This window comes from Eleutherodactylus coqui, chromosome 4, assembly GCF_035609145.1.
Source record: "Eleutherodactylus coqui strain aEleCoq1 chromosome 4, aEleCoq1.hap1, whole genome shotgun sequence".
NCBI lineage: Eukaryota > Metazoa > Chordata > Amphibia > Anura > Eleutherodactylidae > Eleutherodactylus > Eleutherodactylus coqui.
This window is the reverse complement of record NC_089840.1, coordinates 197240513-197265754: the sequence shown is the minus strand read 5'-3', so window position 1 is coordinate 197265754 and position 25242 is coordinate 197240513. Positions and strand designations below refer to the sequence as shown.

The 25242-nt window shown below is 45.9% G+C and overlaps 1 protein-coding gene across 5 annotated transcripts in view; it reads right to left on the bottom strand.

Annotated features, from left to right (window-relative positions):
• The window catches only part of GBF1 (golgi brefeldin A resistant guanine nucleotide exchange factor 1), a 149830-nt gene extending 129758 nt beyond the window's left edge, over positions 1–20072 (bottom strand). For all 5 annotated transcript variants that reach the window (XM_066600528.1, XM_066600530.1, XM_066600529.1 and 2 more), the window contains exons 1-3: positions 19828–20072; positions 12663–12768; positions 5275–5341 (exon numbers count right to left, since the gene is read on the bottom strand). In XM_066600528.1, coding sequence (XP_066456625.1) covers positions 5275–5341; positions 12663–12758 — 163 coding nt within the window. In that variant the 5' untranslated portion in view covers positions 12759–12768; positions 19828–20072. The remainder of the gene's footprint in view (positions 1–5274; positions 5342–12662; positions 12769–19827) is intronic.
• Positions 20073–25242: the final 5170 nt, after the last annotated feature.

Genomic DNA, 25242 nt, shown 5'->3' with positions numbered 1-25242 from the left:
GTTGGTAGAGACAGATTTCACGTGACAACAGGAACTGGACAGCAGATTACAAGATAGACCCTTTAGAGATATTTTTCTGCATAAAAACATGGCTTCACATAATAAATTGATTTGCACTTTTGACAGTTATTGTATAATTACACAACTGTGTGACCACTCAGTACAAATTTGTCCTTGCTTTAGCAATGTTGCATTCCAAGAACCACAACTTTTATATCTCCACCAATGCAGCCTTATAAAAGGTCTTGTGCTTAATTAATCTCCACCTTTAAAAAAAAAAAGCTTTATATGATAAAATGTGCAAGTTTTAAGGCCCATTTACACTGAAAGATGATCGCTCAGTGTGAGTGACAGTTGTGAGCCATCATCTTTGCATAAACATTTAAGTAGCTAATTAGCTACTTAAGAGTTAAATGCAAGTGGAGCGGGACACCAATGACCATTCCGAGAACAGCAGCTGCTTTGTATATGCAAACAGCTGCTTTGTTCTCTGAGCTGTCGGGTGGTATCCCGCTGAGCTGATAGCGCCGAGAACAGCAGGAGCTGCTTTGTTCTCAGAGCCATCGCTAAGAGCTCTGTGCGGGATACCAGCTGAAAGAATGCCATCAGCTGGTATCCCGCTGAGAACTCAACATGCGGCGTTGATAAGGCTCATCATTGACTTTTAGGGTGCGCTCACACGAACGTATATCGGCTCGGTTTTCACGCCGAGCCGATATACGTCGTCCTCATCTGCAGGGGGGGGGAGGCTGGAAGAGCCCAGGAGCAGAAACTCAGCTCCCGCCCCCTCTCTGCCTCCTCTCCACCCCTCTGCACTATTTGCAATGGGGAGAGGCGGAACGGGGGCGGGGCTAATTCACGGAACTTAGCCCCGCCCCGTTCCGCCTCCTCTCATTGCAAATAGTGCAGAGGGGTGGAGAGGAGGCAGAGAGGGGGCGGGAGCTCAGTTCCTGCTCCTGGGCTCTTCCAGCCTCCCCCCTCTGCACATGAGGACAACGTATATCGGCTCGGCGTGAAAACCGAGCCGATATACATTCGTGTGAAGGCACCCTTAGCTTGCTAAAAGTCAACGATGAACGAACCGTGCATGATTGCCGCCTGTTTAGACAATGATTATCGCTCAAAAGATTGCTTTTAAGTGAATTTTGAGGGATAGTCGTGTTTAAATGGGCTTTACACTTCACTTAAAAAAAGTAGTAAAAAGTCAATTAACATGGGGACTTTAAGATGTGAGAAATTGATTGCTTCCATAATACACTGCTCTACTTATGTAGTGCAGTGCAATGTTCGTCACTAGACAGAGATGTAGCCTATGAGATCCTGCCTCAAACACACATGTATGCGCAGAATCTAATCATCATTAGGATTTAATATGCATCATATACACAAAAACGGATTTAAAGAGACTGTCCCCTACTTTTAGCGCTATAAACTAAGATTATAAGGCTGAAAGTTAGTGACCCTCCAAGTATGGGGATGTAAGTGTTAGGCCTCATGTCCACGGGCTAAATATGATTTAAGATCCACAGCGGATCACCCGCATGCGCATCCGCACCCCATAGGGATGCATTGACCACCCGCGGGTATATAAAGACCTGCGGATGGTCAATAAAATTGATTTTAAAAAAAAAAATGGAGCATGAAAAAATCTGGACCACGCTCCATTTTCGTGCGGGTGTCCCGCGGCGACGGCTCCCGTGGGCTTCTATTGAAGCCTATGGAAGCCATCCGGATCCGCGGGAGACCAAAATCAGCATATACTCACCTGCTCTGGATCTTCCCTTCTTCGCGGCTTCATCTTTTCTCCGTCGCGGCCAGATCTTTTTTCTTCAGGCCGGCGCATGCGTGCGGCACGCAACCGACGTGCTGTGCACATCCACCGGGCCGAAGCAAGAAGATCCGGCCGCGACGGAGAAAAGATGAAGTCGCGAGGAAGGGAAGATCCGGAGCGTGCGAGAGGTGAGTTAATTCTTATTTTCAGCGCTCATGTCCGCAGGGCAGGAGGGACCCGCTACGGATTCTCCATGGAGAATCCGTAGCGGGCCTGATTTTCCCCGTTAACATGAGGCCTTACACTTACCTCCCCCGATGTTAGACCTGAAAGCTGCCACTGCAGTGCACTGAGCAGCGCTGCCAAGTAGTCCGCCCATTTTAAGATTAGAACAGAAGCATAAAAACAGCAGCACAACTGCCCATAACTTGTGTCTGGTACTGCAGCTCAACAATATTGCAGTGAATCCATCTGAGCTGCAGTACCACACACAACCCATGTAAAGACGTGGCACTGCTTTTGGAATAAAAGTAGCCACGTTTTCCTAATCCTGGTCAACCCCTCTGATCTTTTTATAAATTCTATTGGCAAAACAGGGAGAATAATAAGAGTTAACACAATAGGGAGTGCTAATGGAACAGGCGAGTAATCCAGTGGAACAACACCTAACATTTACATTGCTGCTCTGTACTCATTATGCAGGCTTTTGGTTAAATAATGAACAAAATGTATTACAGACACTGAAGAGAATCCCAAAATTATAAAACAACCCGAAAGGCCCAAAGGAGGGAAAACAGAAAGAAGGATAATATTGACAATTCTAAAGGGCACAGTTTGACTGTGGCTGTTCTTGCTACACCTGATCAAATATGCACCATGCTAGGGGGTGGGAGAGGGATAATCAGAGGATCATAAATCCCATCCATATAGAATATAATGGAATCTTTAGGGAGCAGCAGACCACTAGAAGAAAAAAAAAACCTCAGCAAGGCGTTATTATAATTGATGAAATCTGGAATGAATAACTGTAATAATCAGTTATAGCAATTCTAGAGAAAAGTCAAGCGGGAAACTACGTTTATGACTGACTGTTTTGCAGACTAGCGGCTGCTACTATGGAGAACGCTTCACAGCTTTTACATGTGAAATATAAGGGGAGGTTTTCTCCATTGAAGGAGAAACAGTAAAAAACAATAAGGATACAGTTTTCAACCGCATTTCATGAATAGGAGTTTGAGATTATGATGTGAGAACTTACCCCCTTTGGTCTCAGATAAAGTTTACAAGAATCATAGATTACAAATCTTCAGCTTGAAGAAATTAGTCTACGCTGACATATAAATAGCAATTATGTAACATGGCAGGAATTGCTCCATTCACACGCGGGCTGTTCTAACAGTAGCATGGTCAGCATTTTCAATTCTATAGCCTTTTAGTGGGTCCACAGGACCTAAACGTGAACGGCTGGGCATCCTAAAGTGCTAGATTACAATAAATGCAGCTCTCAAATGTATTGTTTTACAGTGAACCTCCGTTCTAGAGGCACTTTTAAAAACACACTGACTTAAATACTCTCCAGATTTGCATTTTATCAGAAGTGGGAAAAAGGAACACTGGATACTGTAATAATCCTTAAACATGTTCAATGCAGCTTTTCAGATATTGCAATGCAAAAAAAAAAATTAAAAAAAAAATGTAAACTTCGTGTTTATATATCCTGCTACCACGTGCGACCTCGTTTGCAAAATACAAAGTAAAACAGAACTAAATTTGCGCAACATCATCAAAGCACATTGGCAGTTCAGGTAATACTTTCACACTGCAGTATGGCAGGTGCAAATTCCACAAGTACTACCCTGACCTTTCTAAACCTACCTGCTGCTGGAAATCTGTATTATCCTCTTAAGACATGTGTAAGTAATGGCATAAGTCCAGTGCTGTGATTGTGATAAAACAATACGTAATCTAATGTTGCTATATGCTTCTACACAACACAATTTATATATAGATTCTTGTCTAGGATTAAGAAAAGAGATTTGCCTCCACATCTGTCCATGGGTATTATATGTAATAATTATGGAGATCTTCAAAACGCACATTTAATACATTTTAACCATGCGGTTGGTTAAGCAGCAGCCCTATTAGGTTTGGCCCAAGAGCTGGTCAACATGGGTGTGACAAGATCAGATGGGAGGAATTGAGCTAAGCAGCAGCACATGTGAAAAACACTTTGGTATGCTAATAGATCACAGACTAAACATGAGTCAACAGTGTGATGTAGCAGCCAAAAAGGCAAACACAATTCAGGGATGTATTAAGAGAAGCATAGAGTCTAGATCACATGAAGCAATTATCCCCCTCTACTCTTTCTTAGTATTCCAGATGACGTCTGACAATGTCCAGTTTGGACAAAAAAAAAAAGTCACGACATCAACAAACTGGAGCAAGTTCAGAGAAGAGCTACCAGTAAGCGTTCTGTAAACCATGTCATATGAGGAACGGGTAAAGGATCTGGGAATGTTTAGCTTGCAAAAAGAAAAGGCCGAGGGGAGACTTAATAGCGGTCTACAAATATCTGAAGGGCTGTCACAGTGCAGAGGGATCAGCCATAATCTCATTTGTACAAGGAAAGACTAGAAACAATCAGATGAAACTGAAAGGGGTGTGGTGGTGGGGTGGGGCGGGACACAAATTAGATATTAGACAGTGACGGTGATCAATGAGTGGAACAGGTTGCCACGGGATGTGGAAAGTTCTCCTTCAATGGAAGTTTTCAAACAGAGGCTGACCAGACATCTGTCTGGGATGATTTAGTGATCCTGCATTGAGCGGGGGGTTGGACCCGAAGACCATGGAGGTCCCTTCCAACTCTACCAATCTATGATATGATTCTAGTGCAGATCAAGTGATGTTATTCACATGCTTTAAGAGGGTATGTGGCACATGTTAATATACTATCAGCACTTCTGGTCGCAGACATGACCTAGAGCTAGAATATGAATTCCTCTATATTATTTTTCTGAACAAGTAACCAATTAGAAGTGTAAAGTTCTAGTTATGTGTCGTTTTGACAGGACAAAAACCTAAAATACGTAAAGTTAAAGAGGTTGTGTGGTTATAAACTGTGCATGCCCCATCCTTAGGACAAGACATCAATAGCTGCGGGGGTCATTCAAGCAGGATGTGCGATGTGCAAAGGCCAGCACACTTCTGCACTGAGCTGATTTTGGCAACAGTTCTTACTGCAGTGGCCAGGCTTGGTATTGCAGGCCACATTACCATTCATTTCAATGAATCCAAAATCAATGCACAGCTACACCAACTCAGTGAACAGCTGTTGGGCAGGGATCCTGGGTGACAAGCACCTAATGATCTACTATTGATGATCTTTCCTGAGGATAAGGCACAAATAGTTTACAACTGGACAGCCTCTTTAACTACAAGAAAGAAGACAATGATTGGTTAAATACAAAATCCGATCAATAATGGAGTGAAATACTCACGTTTTATATTATTCAGTATGTCTTTAAGCTGGCTAAAGCTGTGCAACAAGGGGTCCTGCTCTTCATCCTAAAGTAATGAAGTTGGAAAGAGTCAAGCAATCAGAAGGAAAAAAAAGGACTACAATCAGCAGTGTTCAACAATTCACCAGCAAAGATACTCTAGATAGAGCTGGGTGAAAGCCCATATATAAAACTTAGAATTTATTATTAGATATGCAATAAAACTTAATAAAAACAACAGTCAATTAAATAATATACAATATGTTGCCCCAATCATGCTGCATAGTCATACGGAGATACAATAAATGAAAACGATCTAACCAGTTCTGAAAAGGAATCCAGACCCACAGTGTCACGGGAAGTTTATTTTGTAAACCCTTATAGCAGTCAAATAATTGTATTTTAACCGCAGTAAGGCCGCCTGCACACGGGCGGAAATCCCACGGCGCGATTTCCGCCACTGAAAGCCTGCATAGGAGTGCATTACAATACGCACTCCTATGCAGAGGGCCGCGGTTTGGCCGCGCGAAATGTCGCGCGGCAAACAAACCGCGCCATGTACTATTTCTGTGCGGGGCTCGCAGAGCCTCGCACAGAAACGTCACTCACCCGGTCGCCGGCTCCGGTCTGCGCATGTGCCAGCTGCCAGGCAGCCGGCACATGAAAGAGCCAGGGCCGCCGGGTGTGGGCGAGTACACGCTGCTCCCTGCAGGCGCTGGGGTCGGGTCCCGCGGCGAGAATTCTCGCCGCCGGATCCGACCCGCCCGTCTGCAGGCGGCCTAAAAAGGCAGATTATGGAATACACTAACCCTGGTTATACCCTAACACATATTGTCCCTACGTCAAAGGAGTAACCGCCCTGACAAGAGTTACCCTGTAAAGAGACCCTAATCTACTCCTCTACACACATGATTGGTGAAAAAAAAAGTCCCATGAGTTTCACTTGAATGATTTACAGCAGGCTCATCAGGGTACTCTTATAATGAAGTATCAAACAGAAGCTTAGATATCCATTCAGTTCAGGTCAGCTCAATACAGCAATTATAGGCCAAATAGCAGTATCCCATTCAAGGCAGCTACATTCAGTAAGTGTACTAAACATTTTACCTGGTGCAGTATGTACCAAACCACTAATGCTGCATATGGCAGAAAAAGCTAGGCATGACTAAATGCGTTGGAACGTTTGTTTTTCACCAATCTTGTTTGTGGAGGGGTAGATTGGGGCTCCATAGCCAGAGCTGTGAAGCAAGTAAACCAAACCTCTGACTCATTTGTATACGACTTATGATTTTTATGTGATAAGATAACTGCATTAATATAGTAACATCAGCAGGATGATGAAACAACCAAACCATTTAGACAGAACATAAAATATATTTATAGGAATACAATGTCAGAACACAAAAAACCTTTACTAAAAACTTTAAATATGAGATACAGGATGGGTTTAGTAAGTGGGGTAAAAAAAAAAAAAAAATAAAGAGTTTTCAACTGAAATGTAGTAACGAACATTTGTGCAGTCTACAAATTTTGTCTCAGAAATAGCATCGACCCAATCAGATCCTCCTTCCGACACTAGAGGACCACAAATTTGGACTATTTTAGGACCAGAGAACAACCTCTCTACACTTCCTGGGATTGGCGGCATAGCAGTAACATCAGACAATGTCCGGGTATAAAGGAATCGCCTCATGCTCAGCCAGTCTTGATGAACAGTCGAAGTGTTCTATTTCTTCGAGTGCTAGTGATAGATTATGTTGAACTTTGATCGATGGGTTTGTTTTCTATGGGAAAGGAATCTTCCTCTGCTCAATGCTTTGCTTGCTCCGTGAGGTCCAAATAGTTTCCAAATCAAATACATCATCTGTTGATGATCCTACTTATTTTTGATAAATAGGGGTTTAGATGAATAGAATATATTTAACCCCTTGAGTGGCGGGTTTCCTACCACCCTGTCGTGCCCACCAGGGCAGGTTTTTTAAAAAGGTCTAATCATTGAATTTCAACTAATTTTGCAGTTGCGTCTCAAGAGCCATAACTTTTTCATTTTTCCATTGACATGGCCATATAAGGGCTTGTTTTTTGCAGGACAAGTTGTGATTTTTTTAAACGGGGGAGGAAAATAAGAAATGGGGAAAAAAGAAAAAAAGGGGCCATGTCATTAAGGGGTTAAATAATGTATTAACTTCCTTCTCTGGGTCATTACGACGCACACGGATACCACATGTGTGATTGTATTTTTGATTTTTTACAAAGTAAAGGGAGACAAGTGTTTTTATTTTTTAAATAATTTTTTCACTTTTTTTTTTTTAATTTTTATTTATTTATTTTTTTGTCCCTTTAGGGGACTTCCACAGGGACCCATCAGGACCCCCTGATCACATTCCGGGGGTCCGATGGTGACAGCCCTTCACATGCTGCAGTGACAGCCTTTTACATGCTGCAGTCACATAGACTGCAGCATGTAAAGGGTTAACACAGCAGAGATCGGAGGTTTTCTCTGATCTCTGCTATAAGAGCTAGTACCTAGCTGTCCTCTGACAGCCAAGCACCAAGCTCTCCCTGCCACAGAGACCATCGGCTTGCTTCTGACAAGCCGATGGTCTCTATGGCAACCTGTAAACAAAGCAGGAGATTGCCGGCAGATCGGCAATATCTTCTGCTGGTTTTTCAAAGCCCTTGCTTTGTTCTCTGTGGGTCTGTGCAGGCAGAGCACACTGTCACAGCTTGTGGCATTGTGCTCTGCAGCTCCCATAGTGATACATAGCCCGGAAATCTTCCGGGCTATGAGCAGTGGAGCTCGTCCCGGAAAATTTCCGGGCGTGCCGCTCAAGGGGTTAAAGGACATTTCAAAACTTTACTGAATTCTTATGAAAAGGAAATGGCAACAAATTCTGCATTGAATTATACTATATTTTTAATATAAATTCTTTTTACCCGGATGTGGTGTATGGGCCCACATGTTTTGATTAAAATATGTACTAAAGAAGCTTTTATTTTTATACAGTTCACATAAGCAGTTGTGCAGTTTTATTCAGATATTAAATGTGTATGAGTGATGTAGCACGTGTTTGTTACTATAATGGTTGCAGCCATGGTTTGTGTTTTTGTACCTTTACTGGCATCATATTAGGATCGCTAAAATAAATAGGCAAAAATAAAATACACAAAAATGGGAGGGGAATCAATCTCTTAGAATGCCTGTCCCTGGTGAAGTTCCGCACTGTAGCCTCCCGTGTTGGCTCCCCCTGCGGCGAAAGCAGGCAGGAGCACTGTCAGTGATGTCCTCGGGTGTCAGTCCTCCAGCAGCATCTCTCCCTTTTCAGCTCCCCCATGCTGTAAGTGGCCTCCCTAGCTCCTAAGTCCTTCCAGGACCCTTGCTTCTTGACCCTATTGGGAGCTAGGGGTGTTCCTCCTTTCCAACTCCTAGCTTCCGGTGGCGTTAAGATACACTAATACCTTCAGCATCAGGACTGGTATCTGCTCCTCTGCATAAGGAGAAACAGGAGGAAGCGAAGAAAAAAAACGCATCTTTTTTCTATTTTACATCATTTTTGAGCACCAGCGCTGCCTTTCATTGCAAAAACATCTCTGCCGCTGGCGATTTTCTCGCACGATTTTGCCACACGAACGTCAATAGGACTTTCTAATGTTAAAACGCATTGCTCTGCAATTCGATAGAAAGGAGGCTCCATAGGGAAACATGGGAGATGCGAGAGAAAAAAAAAAATTACATCGCATGAGTGAAAACATCGCAAATGTGAAGGAAACCATTGAAAATCACTGGTTCCATAATTCTATGTTTTTACTCCCTCCAACATTGCACGAAAAATTGCACGTTTTTGTCAATTTATCAATACCCAATGTGTGATTTTGGCATTTTTTTTTTGTTTTCTTTTAAGTAAAGTTTTTCCCTTATTTATTAATTTATTTTTTGAGTGGTGTACATAACACAGAACACCACCATTCATAATAGGTAATGGTCACATCTCACCTCCTCCCTCCTCCTGCACAGGTCACAGAGCATGGCTATAACACACTCTCATAGAAGTTAATGGGTCAGCTCCAGTCCATTGTGAGAATGGCATGTCTTCTGCTGCAAAGACTGTTCACCTTAATTTTTTTTATTTGGCCCAGGAGAGATTTACATCAAAATCCTTGGATTGGAAGGTGGGAGATCACCCAGAATAGAAGGCCCCCTGGTTATAGCAATCTGCCGAAGCCTCTTTTCACCTCTAAGGCAGGTGTGTGGTTAGCCTAAGTAAAAGGCAGTTATATACCAATATTCCCCAGAACGTAAACATGCATACCCAGAAGTACATTTTCTTTGCATAGTCGACATGATAACCAAACAAGCAATATACTCTTCTTGCCATCTTTTTCCCCACATTCCCTAACCAGGGCTTCTACTAACACTTGTCATTTACTTACCCGGACACTACATCCAACTTACTATAGCGGGACCTCAAAAATCCCTAACAAGCAGTCCTAGACCGACTACAACAGACAGGACCACCGACTACCTGCTTCCACACTGCACCGGACAACCTTGTTCACACTGCTAGACACATGCCATCCCAGTGATCAGGAATATACTTTTTACTCAAAGCATCCATAACTCTAAGACTGCTTCCACATCTGCGCTGGAGATTCAGCTTTTCTGCTCCGTTCAGGAAAGAGGAATCCCAGCAGCCAAATGGTTCCATCTGTGGATGGAGCGGATCATCGTCAAGCGGGCGCCACTGACTGTAATGGGGTCCGCCCGCTTTCCACCTGGTTTTGGGACAGAAGAAAAATCACTGCATGCACCGTATTTGCAGCCGAAGCTGTGATGGGACCTCCAGCCGGAGGTTCTCCCAAAGATGTGAAACCTGCCTTACTCCCATATAGATTACATCTGATCACACAAATCACGGTTTCCAAGAACTATCACATAGCCATTACCGGCCATACCACAATATCACCGAATAGAATTTGGAAGTTCCCTGCCTACCTGACATCTTCAGACTTTTAGGGCCATCTGAAAATCAAGTGGGCAAATGTAATCCATCATAATATTGAGCACATGAAGAATATCCGGTTGCTTTGGGCTACATCCCAGGAGGTGAGGCGCAGTCATGTCATCATCTCTAGTCACCTCCTTAGGAGATGACAGCAGCTGACTCGATTTCACTCCCTGCATAGACACTAAGCCCAAGTCCTACAAGCACACACAGGACCCCACTGCCGACAGTAAACGGGAATCGGAAGAAGCCAGTTAGCAGTTTAGTCGTTCACGAGCCCCAGCAACCCTAAAGGTAAGCTGCCTCCATGTTTTCCAATTATGCACTGCTTCTTCATATCCATGCCAGTATTAGCAAGAAGCCAGATCACTACTAAGCACCCTTATTCATGCTCCGTGCAACCCAAACAAATAGGTGGGCCAGCAAAGTGGCATCACTTTTGGCCAGACTTACAAGACCTTCTTTTCCTAGACATTCTATACTAACTACGGTATATACAACTCAACCACAGGTGTATTACATGAAAAAAACTCAAATACCCTATGCGTTTCATTCTTACAAGGAACTCTGCATGGCAACCGCCCCCCAAACAGACATTTGACACATACACCCCTTTTTAAAGTCCCTTGCAATACGCAACAATAAAAAGGTGTAATTTTGGTAGCACCGCATACCATTTTTATAACATCTCAAAGAGCAGAGTGTTACTATCAACTGCAAAAAAAATCGTTCCGACGGAGGTCTTCAAGGGCACACGTTAAGGTTGGATAACTTGCATTGGATAGCACATGGATTCACGCATGTGACACAGACCATCAGGCTGTGTGAAAATTCACACATGAAGAGCCTAAGAGGGTACAAAGGGTCCATGTACTGCCCGTCAAATACACGGACAGCACATGGTAGTGTGAAATGGGCCCCAAGAAATGAAGAATTTACATGGCACCCACTCAAATGTAATATAAAGTACAGACTAGGAGTCTTCTCTTGCTATTAATCCTCATCATTACGTCCATATGCCCTAGCTGAACAGAAGGATACGGTTGGGTCACGCCATATAACGGACAAGTGCATGAGAGATTGCCAGGTACCAAGGCCAGTTTTACATCTGTGTTGGGACCTCCGGCTGGAGGCTCCAATACAGATGTGGCTAAAAAGACTAGAAGAAAAAGTGCATTTTCTTCCGTCCAAAAGCCAGCCAGCTAGGAGGAAAGGGGGCGGACCCCATTATAGTCAATGGGGTCCGCCTGGTGCTGTTTGGTTCCTTCCAGAGACGGAATCCATCGGCCGCAGAGATTCCCCCTTTCTTCTCCCCAAACAGAGCAGGAAAGCCGAATCCCCAATGCATGGATCCTCCAGTAGCTATAGGGCAGTATACAAAGATTTACATGTAACAATAGTCGTCAAGGCAGCGAAGAAAGTTACATGTTTTTCTCTATGCCCTGCACATTCCCCCTCAATAACATTGATCAGAAACCAGAGTGAGATGTTAAAGGGGTTGTCCGGATGCTATACAAGATTTTAAAAATTTATCCCAAACTCTTAACCTTTATCAAACTGTTCTCCAATAAAATTGAACCTCATATAAAATGAGAAGTATAAGGGGGACATAGGATGGTTAAAAGTTACAACAATAAACCAGCAGTATAAACCCATCCTCACCCCTAGCAATCCAGCACTGCGGCCCTGTGGTCCTCCCGGTGTTTTGGAACGGCTACCCCCTGACCGCTGTGGCCAGTCAGAAACCCAACAGTCACATGTCATTCACTATTTAGATGCTGGGAAGAATGATTTTAGGAGAACAGAACCTGACCAATGCAGCCTCTGATTGGTTGTAGCTAGTGATGAGCGAGCATACTCGCTAAGGGCAATTGCTCGATCGAGCATTGCCCTTAGCGAGTACCTGCGCGCTCGGGAGCAAAGATTCGGCTGCCGGCGGCGGGCAGGGAGATCTCTCTCTCCCCCCCGCGCCGACACCCGAACCTTGTCTCCAGAGCGGGGAGATACTCGCTAAGGACAATGCTCGATCGAGTAATTGCCCTTAGCGAGTATGCTCGCTCATCTCTAGTTGTAGCAGTCAGCTGGCAGCTTTTTCATAACAAACACTTGGAGGACTGGATCACCAGGGGTCAGGGCAAGCAAGTACCGCTACTTATATTCTTTTAATAGATTTGGTTTTTTTTTGTTTTTTTTTTTAAATGCATAATACCTGGACAACCCCTTTAATGAAATATTAGGCATGTTAAGCTCTAGCAACATGTCATGTGATTTTAACATAAATTAGCAGACATATACCATGAAAGGGCTTCTTTTTGGCACCACAGCTATACGTTACAATAGTCAAGTCTGATCAGTAGCCAGAAGCCACAATCTGCGAGATCTTACCAGAGGAGTGTGCATGCTCCATCGTGCGTTGCGCTTTATGGCTCCAACAATGATGCCGATTTCCCCTTGAACGATGTAGATATTTTTATCCACCATTTTAACAGTTCTAAAAAAAAAGAAAAAAAAACGTAACATCAATGACTTGAGCCCCGCGATTCGCACATGAGCAGATGCTTGAGTAACCAGACACACTGCCAGCACGGCGCTACACCTGATGCTCAATAATTCCGGGCAAATATTTAGCTAGCCGTGAGAAAACACAGAAAACCATTAAAATTGTGGCAAAAAAAGGAACAAACAATAAGCCAATAACACAAGGATTTCAGTTATAAAGCGCAGGTGGCGTCCACATGGGAGAACCATCTGCCCAAACACAACTGATTAAAGCACAGGAGAAATCACAAAATTATCGCAGACATTTAGAGAAGAAAACTAAAACAAATTTGTCAAAAATGTTTTCCAGAAGAAAACAATGAAAATATTTATAGATAAAGAGCCACGCACAAACAACGGCGCGCCGACTGGCTGATGTGTTAGAGGAGAGCTTTAAAATGCACACTCACATTTAAAGCGACTGTCTGGTCCCCCAGATGACCGGCGGTTCTGGACCCCCATGTAGATATAAAACCACTGCGGGACGTGCTAAATAAAAATACGTCCAGGTCTGCAGATCCTCTTCCTGGAGAGGCCTGATGGACACTAGTGATACCGTCTGCCTGCCTACATTATAGCAGTGACTGTGCTGACATACTGACTAGGCACCAGCAGGCTGAGGAAGGGCTTGGACTCGTCTTCCACCGTATCGCTGAGGCACTGACGTCGCCATCACTGGTACCATCAAGGGGCAGATACAGCTTTGTAAATACATTACCTATTGTGTTAGCTGTAAGTTACAGCCTGTATGATTGGGTAGAGCCAAGTGCAGGAGATCATGCAGTGCCACACAGAATCCTGTGGCATTCTGCACAATGGCCTTTCCACGTCTGATAGGAACAGGTTCTACCCTCAGCAAACTACCAATAGGCAAAAAACCACCAGAGAAGAGGCTACAATGACACCTACACGCCTGCCCTCACCGTACGGAAGGCTATTTGCACTTTCAAATTTGTCTCCTACTTCTTGAGCGCAGTGCAGAGGTGTGCCGCCGTTCTGTTAAAAGTTGGGACAAAATCGCAACCATGCGAATAAATCTGTTGCTTGGTGCGAGGGTATATTCACGTACGCCAAGGCCCCTCTTACACATGCGTTCAAATAAACGCTGCTCCAAACCGCAGCATTTTACGGCGATTTTGAGCACATGGTACAGCGTTTGACAGCGCTTTTTAACGAACCCCATCATTGTGATGGGTGATAAGGTGCAGTTAAAAAAAATGCAGAAGAATAGAACAGACAGTGCTTGGAAATCGCGGCGTTAGAAAGCCCACATTTGAGCACTGGTCTCCGAGGCCCCATTGAAAGGCCCTTTAAGGCCGCTCTCAGATCAGCCTCTTTTTTCCACGATGAGCGAGGCGCCGCGCTAATTGCGATACAACGCTCCATGGATTATGAGCGGCATTTTCTGAATGCATGTGCGAGAAGGGCTTTAGGTCACTGTCACATACAGCATCGGCAAAACGCCGCAATCAAAATGGTCGTGATTTTTATCAGCGTTTTTTTTACTGCATTCGACAGTGCTTTTTAACCCCATAGTCTTTTTACATCCTGCCATTGCAGGATGTGTATGGAGGGAGATAGCGCCGCTATCTCCCTCCATACAGTGCAGGAGTCAGCTGTTTATTACAGCTGACACTCGTGGACAATAGCTGCAATCAGTCGCACGGCCCGATCTCTGCTATTAACCCTTTAAATGCCGCTGTCAATTCTGACAGCGGCATGACCGATGTTCGGGGGTACTGTACGGCCTCCCCGCGGTGAGATCGGGGGAGCCGTGAAGGTGTCATGGAAGCCGGGGGCCTTCTGAGAGGCCCCATGGCTGTCTTGGCAGACTGCCCATCAAGCCATCCCCGTGGGGTGGCTTGGTAGGCTGCCTGTCAGAATGCAGCATGATGTAATGCTATGGCATTACATCATACTGCAGGAGCGATCAAAGTATCGCTGGTTGTTGTCCTACAGGGGGGCTTAGGCTGGGTTCACACAGGGCGGATTCCCGTCGGAAATCTTGCGGTTTGGCCGCAGCAAAAACCACGAGATTTCTGCCGGGAGAACCGCGCGCGGTGGCTTTGAAGCGGCCCGGCCGCTCGCTCTTTCGCTGCGGCTGGCGCTCCCATATAGGAGAGCGCGGCCGTAGCGGAATGAAAAAAAGAATGGACATGCTGCATATTCTGCAACCGTGGCTGCGGCGGCCGCAGCCATGGTTTCAGCTGGACTTACCGGAGCGGATTGGCCGTCCCGTGTGGACGAGATTTCTCAGAAATCTCGTCCACATGGCTGGCTAATCCCGAGATTAGCGGCCGCGGGCGAATTTCCCGCGGCGAAATTCTGCACGGCAAAACCGTGGCAAATCCGCCCTGTGTGAACCCAGCCTTCAAAAAAAAGGGTAAATATAAAAACAATAACATTTTATTAATAATTTTTTTAAAAAGTTTAAAACAAAAACCCTTTTGCCATATTTGCAATAAAAGAATCTAAATAAAGCAAAAATACGTGTATGGTATCGCTGCGTCCGTAAAAGTCCAATCTATCAAAATAATGCATTATTTACCCCACATGGTAAACGACGTCCGAAAAAAATAAAAAATAAAGAATGCCAAAAATGCACTTTTTTGGTCATCCTATCTTCAAGAAAAAAATGTAATAAAAAGCGATCAAAAAGTCGTTTGTATTCAAAACTGGTACCAACTGAAACAACAGGACGTACCGCACAAAATGAGCCCTAACATAACAGTCGACGGAAAAATAAAAAAGTTATTGTGCGCAGAAAATGGAGACAGAAAATAATTTTAAAAAATGTAATATCTTTGAAAAAAATACAAGTAGTACAGCAAAAAAAAAACTATATAAGTAGTAATCGTACTGACCCATAGAATAAAGTTCCGTGGAAACAGGATGCATTATACATTATAAGCTACAATAAATCGTACCATTGAAAAATACAACTCGTCCTGCAAAAAAATAGCCCCCATACAGCGACGTCGATGGATAAATAAAGGAGTTACGATTTTTTTTTTTGTTTTTTTTTTAAGGCAGGAGGAAAAAACAAAAATGGAAAAAAGCAAAAAAACGCCATCACTAAGGGGTTAAACACACCTCATTGTGATAGGTAAAGATGTGCGTTAAAAGCGCCAAAACAGAGCAGACAGCCCTCGAAAATAAAGTGCAGGTCTGCAAGTCCATATTGAAATTAATGGGAGTGTTGTACAGCGATTACCGCGGCGTTCAAAACGCCATAGCAATCACTGTAAAAAGCGCATGTGTGACGTGGCGTTTGAGTATGTTCATGTGGCAGAATTCAACGTGGAATTTCATGAGCAGATTCCAACCCTGAGAGTAGGTTTACACGGGGTGGAGATGCTGCAGAACGTACGCAACGGGAATTCCGCTCAAAGCTTTGCATACAAAATATAGAATCAAAATACCATTGGGGCGGATTTCGACTGCAAATCAGTTGCGCACCCACAGCCGATTTCAAATGATACAGCGCACACCTCCGAACTCGTCGTCTGTCAGTGCTCTTTCCTTACCTGGTGACCCCTAGTGAGCGCAGCGCTGCTGGGTACCGGGTGAAGGAGTGCGCTGACAGCTGAAGACCTCGGAGATGTGCGCTGTATCTTCCGAAATCAACTGCGGGAACACAGCTGATTTCAAGTCAAAGGCCGCACCAATAGTGCAGATTTTGACTCTGTTTTTCATGCAGAAATACTGCAGAATTTGACCCGTGAAATTCCCCTATCTAAGGGTGCATTCAGACGACAGTATATCGGCTGGGTTTTCACGCCCAGCCGATATACGGCATCTCTCTCTGCAGGGGGGGGGGAGGCTGGAAGAGCCGGGAGCAGTGCTCTGAGTTCCCGCCCGCTCTCTGCCTCCTCTCCACCCCCTGCACTATTTTCAATGAGGAGAGGAGGGACTGGGCGGAGCTAATTCCCAGAACTTAGCCCTGCCCCATCCCGCCTCCTCTCACTACAGTATAGAGTTATTTACTGGATCGGCACCAGAGCCTATAAGGACCACTGCAGGCAGAACACACTGTATTAAGGTATGTTCACACATGATGGATACGCCAGGGATTTTCCATAAAAGAAGTATCTGCACCATCTAATACAGATTTGACGCAAATCCAGACGAATTTAGTGCATTCAATTGTAGGGGTGAAATCCGCTGTGGATTCATGTCAAAATCCAAACCAAGTCGTGACCATTTCAGTGTGGAAAATCGGCTACGTGTGACCGCTTCCTTAAGGTGCCCATACATCGTCCATAGCCTTAGGCCAAACGATCGCTGGGCTGACACACAACTTCTCCATACGCACGCACGCTCAGCAGGCATAGGTTTCCAATGGTGCATGTATTTACACTGAATGATCATCATTCAGATTCTCGCTGGATCACGCAAATCCAAATGATAAGCACCTTAACAGCCGCTTATCTCCAAGTAAAACAAAAGGACTGGACGCTCAGATGTGACATACATAATCCTGACGTCGGAGGAGAGTCAGGAGGCCCCCATACACATTACATAGTTTGATGCTGCTAGCCAACCTTTCTTAAAAGGTGTATGGGGGTCTTTATGATCCAGCGCTGATCTTGAGGGGCAGAGCATAATGCAGGGGTTTTCTCTTGACTCCCTGCGCCCCTCCAGCCTGCAGTCGGTGTAACAGAGTGCATCACTTCCACCTGGAGCGCTCCTACAAAGCCATTCTGGTGTAAGGACTCATTCACATCTGCGTTCGGTTTTCAGTTCACGTTTTTCTCTTTCCTGCTTCATTGTAGGAGCAGGAAAACAAAACCCCTTCCTCTGCTGGATACAATCACAAGCGGTACTGAACGGACCTCAGTGACCATCAACGGGTCCGTCTAGCTGCCATCTTGCCAGACTAAATAGCACAGTGTCTGAAAGCCTATAGAGAATCTGCATCAGAGGCTCCGGGCACATATGAATGTGGCCTTAGGCTACCTTTACATGGGAGGGGGAAATAGGCCACGGCATTTCCCACACAGATTCCACCTGTAAGCCTGGGTTCACGCAGGGCAGATTTGCCGCAGAATGTCCATCCGGAATTTCTCTGCGGCAAATCCCCTTGCGGACACCAATTCTGGGATTAGCCAGCCATGTGGACGAGATTTGTCCAAAATCTCATCCACACGGGACGGCCAATCCGTCATTAGCTGGCGCTGCGGCGGGGATTCCATGGCTGCAGCATGTCTATTTTTTTCCCCGTTGCAGCCGCGCTCCTTTTTATGGGGGAGTCGGCCGCCAAGCCGCTGCAAAACCCACAGCTAAGTGCTGCGAATTTTTAAGCTGCGCTTTCCTGTCGGAAATCTTGCGGTTTTTCGCTGTGGCAAAACTGCAAGATTTCCGCCGAGAATACGTCCCCTGGGAACCCAGCCTAAAGGCGCAGCAGAATTGCCAGAGATTTCTGCCATGGTTTTACAGACGGAATCCAGGTGGACCCCATTATAGTCAGTGGGGTCTGCTCAGAATAGCTGCAGACTTACAGCCGGAAGCCACATGGTGGATTTCACTGTGTGAACAAAGCCTTAGCATCCCCAGCAGTAACCCAAGGTCTTATGTAAGAGACATCAGGTGCAGCGTAACACGTGCCGCTGTATGGGACCTCCGTATCCTCCCCTATAAAAGCAATTTGTAATATAGCGGCCTGGACCCGTGCGGCACGAAAATACAGTTATTCACATAAATACTGTGTGTAACGTGCCAAGTCATTGGCCCAGGGCTGCCCTTAGGTTAGATGGTGCCTGTGCAATACGTAGGAGTAGAGCCCATTGATTTCACACGACTTTGTAGCACTCTTTTGCCAGGATTCTCAGGGGGGCATGAAATACAAGCCTTACCCCAAAAATAAGCCCTGGCTGCATTAAAAAAAAAAAAAACACAATACATTACAAGCGCTGTCTCCTCTGCTGTATTTCTCCTCCGCATTGAATGCCTGTGATTGGCTGAGCCTCAGCGTTCGAGAACCAATCAGAGCCAGCGCTCCCTGGAGGCGGGGTTTTTGAACCCCCTGACCAGGAAGCACTGGCAGAACTCTGCGGACAAGAGCGATGGAGCGGACAGCAGCTGTTGGGTGAAGTATAGATTTTTTTTTTTTTGTGCAGCCAGGCCTTATTTTAGGGACAAACTGTGGGACTTCCTACTGTAAAAGTTGCACCGCACGAAAACCACGACTTTATTTGATGCAACACAGATGAAAGCTCCATGGAGAAACAAAACATCCCACATCGTCTATAGAGCACGCCGTTATTGTGTACTCTTGCACTGTAGCAGCCTACAAAGCATCGCTAATGTGAAGGAGCCCATTGGAAAGCCTGGGCTCACATATATGTGATTGGTAGCGCTGTCGCATCGTGGGATTGGGTCACCCGTGTGAAAACGCCTTACACTAACAGGCATGTGAGCCCGGCCTGTGCTGTATGTGGCCCCACTTAGTATCAGGACCCCCTAGATATCTATATGTAGTAATAGGACCCCCCTGAGTGCTCCAATAATTAAATCCCCCAGCACGTTTAGAGCCGCTGAGCCTCAATCCTAAAACTGCGGCTGGTGGAAGGGGTTAAATTCATTCACACACAGACATACCGGCTGCTCTGAAGGATCTTGCCTAGCAGAACGACAAGCAAATAAGCTCCGCTATACAAGATCGCACTCCGAGCAGCCGGTGTGAAGTAATGAATTTAACCCCTTCCACCGGATGGAATAAGCAGCACCGCTTGTGCCAAGTTTAGTTACATTTGTTGCAGTTTCGCCTGAACACGTTACGACATTAGCGATGACCTCAGAGAGTCCGGGGTGAGAAGAAGATAAGGGTGGAGAATTCCTTTAAGGAATTAGAAGCGGAGCAGAAAGCGGCTGGCGGTGTGGATATTTCTTTGCCACGGCGCAGGGCATTGTGCTATACACCCCAGGAAGCGGCCATTACCCCACACACCCCCTGCCATGTCCCAGCACACCTCTCACACTACTACATCCCACCCAGTGTCCTCACTATTACCTGTCAGTGGGGCTGACCCCGAATCCAAAATGGCGGCCTAGACAGCGGCGGTGACGTTAGCTTCACATTCAGCCGCTGTAGCCGCAGTACATCCCCACGGGCTCGCAGGGTAGTAGGTTGGCACCGAGTACCAGCTACAAGCACAGAGCCGCCAGTGACCAGCGCCACGTCCACCACACGGGCCAACCGAGAAGCCGGCTCCAGTCTTCCCTGGAAACTTCACTGACGTGGTAACGCAACCTAACGCGACACCTGGAAACCGCAGCTCTCCACCAATCACTGGCGACCTCCAGGAGACAGGCAGACGTTCTGTCCAATCAACTAATGAATAGGGCTTTGGAAGGCGGAACTAGTGTATGCAAGAGCGACGCTGGCAGTGTTGGAGGGCGGGCGTCTCGGAGGCGGGTCTTTCGCTAAGAACTACCAATCATCTTTGAGCTAATGGATGATTGGCACTTGTGAGGATGTCAAAGGTTAGGCCGTGCATGACGCATCCTGTAGAGGGTTGGTTGACGTGCACTTTCTGTGAAGTGCAGGCTGTAGCCTGAGGGGCTGAATGCTCTGTCATGGGGGGCGCAGACACTTTCCCTGAAGGCACATCAGCATTATGGTTGCCTTCAAAGGGCTTTTTATATCCACACTGGTGTTCTCTGTTACGCCCGTGTTTTTTATGCACATAAGGCTACATTCCCATGAACGTGAATCTCACCTGAGATTTGTGTGCTGCACGATGCACAAAAATTGCGCAGATATGAATATTCTTTTGGCGAGTCATAAGCGATGCTGCGAGGTAAAAAAAATCGCAGCACGTCGTATTTTTTGACGTCCCTTGGAACACATCGCCCATTGTTTCCAATGGGACAGCCAAACATTGCATGCCGTGCGCTGTACAAGCGAGTGCGATGTGATGCTTCCCATTGAAATCAATGACAAATACTTGCCGATCCACCGACGCGTGAAACAAGCGCCGCAGCATCGGAATATCAGAGAAGTGATGGGAGGTGATTTTGATAGAAAAACGCCCTTTATCTGCCTGAAAGCACACGCTGGCGAACGCAATATCAGGCCGAGTTCGCGCTTGCCTGCGTGTAGGTAGCCTAATACAGATTATATGTGTGTGAAAGAAATCACAACATGTCCTATATTGGTCCATATTACAGACTGAAATTGCCATTAAAAAACAGGATTGCGTAAAGGCGGTTTCACACGGGCAAGAAAACCGTGTGATTTTCGCCTGATGCGTTAGTCAGTAAAAAAGTAGATTATAAAACCTATGATTTTCACTGGTTTCCTTCCCATCTGTGATGTTTTCACTGATGTGATGTTAAGAGATAAAAAAAATCGCAGCATGCTCTATCTTTCTGCGACGTGCGATATTTTTTATCTCCCATGTTTCCTTATGGAGCCTCTTTTTTATCACAGCGCAATAAACTTATGTTGCAATGCGATTTTATTGACTTTCACTAAGAAATTCCCGAGCCACAGCAATGATTTTACAAGAAAAAGCAGCGCTGACGCTCATAAATTGAGTGGGAAAAAAAAATGTGATTCTGCCACAATTTTCTCGCAGCAAAATCGCAATCGCCCGTGTGCTTTGTTACGCAGTGAATATGCATATGTACACCCATATCATGCGTATTCACTGCATAATTACACGTGAAGTGGAAAAAGTCTATGAGACCTTCTTGCATTTTTTTTTTTTTGCACACTTTAAACGCAGTGAATATGTGTGCAAAAAATGCAAGAAGGACCAAATACGCGCAGTTTAGGCGTTGCATATTTCACAAACCTAAACTCCACCCATATGGTAAGGTAAAGTCTTCTGGTGCAAGCATCATGATGGTTTCTTGGCAGACTGGTTTGCCATTGCCTTCCCCAGTCATCTTTTATCCCCCAGCAAGCTGGGGACTCATTTTACCAACCTCAGAAGGATGAGTCAGCCCTGAGCTGGCTACCTAAACTAAGTGGGAATTGAACTCACAACCTTCAGGTTGTGAGCGAGAGCTTAGGACCTCAGTTTTGCTGCTCTAACACTCTGCACCACACTACTCCTTACATGGAGCTCTCTGCTGAGGTTTCTTCCCTTCCACCTCTTTAGCTATGAGCTTCCTAACTTGGCAGGTGACCGGGATGCCGCGTAGGGGGTCGGAGCTGTGCCGCCAACTGTGAATTGTGGAACAGAGTGGTGTGGAGGTGCTCGGAATCCAGGATATTTACAGTGTTAACCCTTGTTTTTCAAGACTTCTGCAATTCACTCTGGCACGCTGGATAGAATAATAATTTTTATTTGTATAGCGCCAACATATTCCGCAGCGCTTACATAGACAGGGGAATACAGAAAGACAATACAAAACTTACAGAACCACGGTTACATAGTAATCAATTGATGGAAACAATAGGGGTGAGGGTCCTGCTCCAACGAGCTTACATACTACGAATAGTAGGGGGAATTCAGAAGGTAAAGGGGCTGGAGATGTGCACGGTATGGCGAGGTGGAGAGTGAGAAATGTTATACACATAGACAATGGTCAGACATTTAGCCGTGTGATGGCAGAATCGGTATGACTGCAGGAGCGGTTTATGATGGCTAGCAGGGATTGCAGTCAATAGGTCAGGGATCATGTTATCAGGCGGAGTACAGAGAGGTTTGTTTAGGGAATGCGGTATGCCTCCCTGAAGAGGTACGTTTTTAGAGCACGCCTGAAGTTCTGCGAGTCCTGGATTGCCCGGGTATCCTTTGGTAGTGCGTTCGAGAGGACCGGTGCTGCTCTGGAGAAGTCTTGGAGGCGGGAATGAGAAGTTCAAATTAAAGGGGCGCTCAGTCTGGATTCGTTAGCAGGGCGGAGAGCCCGGGCTGGGTTATGGATTGAGATGAGGGAGGCGATATAGGGGGGCGCTGCACTGTGTAGGGCTTTGTGGATGAAGGTAGCGAGTTTAAATTGAATTCTGTATTTAATGGGCAGCCAGTGCAGTGACTGGCACAGGGCAGAGGCGTCCTAATAGTGGCTGGACAGGAAGATGAGCCTGGCTGCCGCATTCAGGATGGATTGTAGAGGGTAGAGTCTGGTGCAGGGGAGCCCGATCAGGAACGAGTTGCAATAATCAAGCCGGGAGTGGATGAGGGCAACAGTAAGCGTTTTTAACGTGTCCACAGTGAGAAAAGAGCAATGTTCTTGAAGTGCAGCTGACATGTTCGGGCCAGAGATTGGATGTAGGGGGTAAATGATAGAGTCGAATATGACCCCAAGGCAGCGGGCATGTTGTCTGAGATGGAGTTGTCAGAATGAGGTCGGTTAGTGGAAGGAGGAAACGCCAGTAAGTCAGTTTTAGAGAGGTTTAGTTTTAGGTAGAGAGAGGACATAGTGGTAGTGACAGCGGACAGACAATCGGTGATGTTTTGGAGGAAAGGTGCAGAGATGTCACGGGCAGAGGTGTATAGCTGGGTGTCATCAGCATAGACGTGGTATTGGAGGCCAAATCTCCTGATGGTCTGTCCAATAGGGGCTGTGTAGATATAGAAAAGAAGGGGGCTGAGGACCGAGCCCTGGGGAACTCCAACAGCAAGGGGAAGAGGAGGGGAGGGAGAGTCAGCAGAGGAGACACTGAAAGAGCGGTCAGATAGGTAGGAGAAGAACCAGGAGAGAGCAGTGTCCTTTAGGCCAATGGAGCGAAGCATACTGAGGAGAAGTTTGCGGTCAACAGTGTCAAATGCTGCGGAAAGGTCGAGGAGGATCAGTAGGGAGTAATCGCCCCTCGATTTGGCTGTCAGTAGGTCATTAGATACCCTTGTAAGGGCAGTTTCTGTCGAGTGTTGAGGTTGGAAGCCAGACTGTAGGGGGTCTAGGAGAGAGTCCTCTGATAGATAGCTTACAAGGCGGGAGTAAACCAGGCATTCTAGTAGTTTGGAGATGAAGGGGAGGTTTGAGATGGGTCGGTAGTTGGCAGCATCAGTCGCGTCCAGCGTCGGCTTCTTTAGCAGTGGGGATATGATGGCGTGTTTGAAAGAAGAGGGAAAAATGCCAGAGGTCAGAGAAAGGTTGAATATAGTGGTGAGATGGGAGATGACCACTGGGGAGAAGGAACGGAGGAGGTATGAGGGGAGTGGGTCGCTAGGGCAGGTGGTGGGGCGAGCAGAGAAGAGCAATTTGGAGACTTCTTCCTCTGTCGCTGGGCTCAGTACAGACAGTGAGCAGGAGCTAGATGAGGTATTGATGAGACTAGGGTCCGGGCTAGTCTGAGATTGGGAAGTTATTTCCTGACGGATGTCATCAATTTTCTTTTTGAAGTAAGCAGCCAGCTCTTCAGCACTGAGATCCGTCACAGGGGGCTGCGGTTTAGGGCTGAGAAGGGAGTGAAAAGTATCAAAGAGCCATCTAGGGTTGTGCGATAATGAGGAGACTAGAGAGGTGAAATAGACTTGTTTGGCGTGGTGGAGGGCGAGGTTGTAGGTTCTGAGCATGAATTTGTAGTGGAGGAAGTCTGCAGACATTTGCGATTTCCTCCACAGCTGTTCAGCACTTCTAGAGCACCGCCGGATGAAGCACATTTGAGGCGTGAGGATATCAGTTTCTGGCCCAAATTCTGACTGATGGCAACACATTCTTGACTATTCGGTGCTTGAAATTTGTCACAATTTATGTTTTTGTTTGTCCACCTGGTTTTTGAGGATTGACCGCAGGTTCTCAATGGAATTTTCCTGGCCATGGACCTAAAATGTAAATGTTTTGTTCACCGAGCCACTTAGGCCTATGCTTTACTGTGAACGCAGTGAATATGTGTTGTAACACAAATTCAGAGGCAACCCGATTGGCCTCAAGGTGTACCTGGCCAGCAGTCAGCCCATCCTTGTGTGGATGCTAGAGTATAAGGGTTCCACATCCATGGTGGCCAGGATAGCTCCATCGGGCAGAGGACCTACAGTTGACAGTTTGTTCAGTTGGTCCATGGTGTCCTGCAAGTAGCTGGTTGTGTTTCTCACCAGTGGTTTGAGGACACCTTCTACCCACCCTGAGATTCTTTTGGTGAGGGATCCCACACCTGAGATAATTGGCCTCCATGCGATGGTGGTAATATGGCGCGCAGGGAGGGGGAAATAACTTTGGAATGCTTTTACTTATGTTTTTACTTATGAAGTCAATGGAAGCCATCCAACTTGCAGCCCCCCTGGAAAGGTCGCAGATTCTGCGTCATCACTAGGCGATGAAGTGAGAAAAGCAGGAGTTTAAAAAAAAAATCTGTACTGTGCATGAGCCTCGCGGACGCCGCTGCTGCCAGGGCCGAATTTTACACACTCCAATGAGCTTAGAACGCGCTCATGTGAACGAGTCTTAAGACAGAATCGTGTCACGCAGAATCGTTAATAAATAACATTTACCATATGGGCACTGCGTGTTATTAATATTTTGAAAGCGGCGT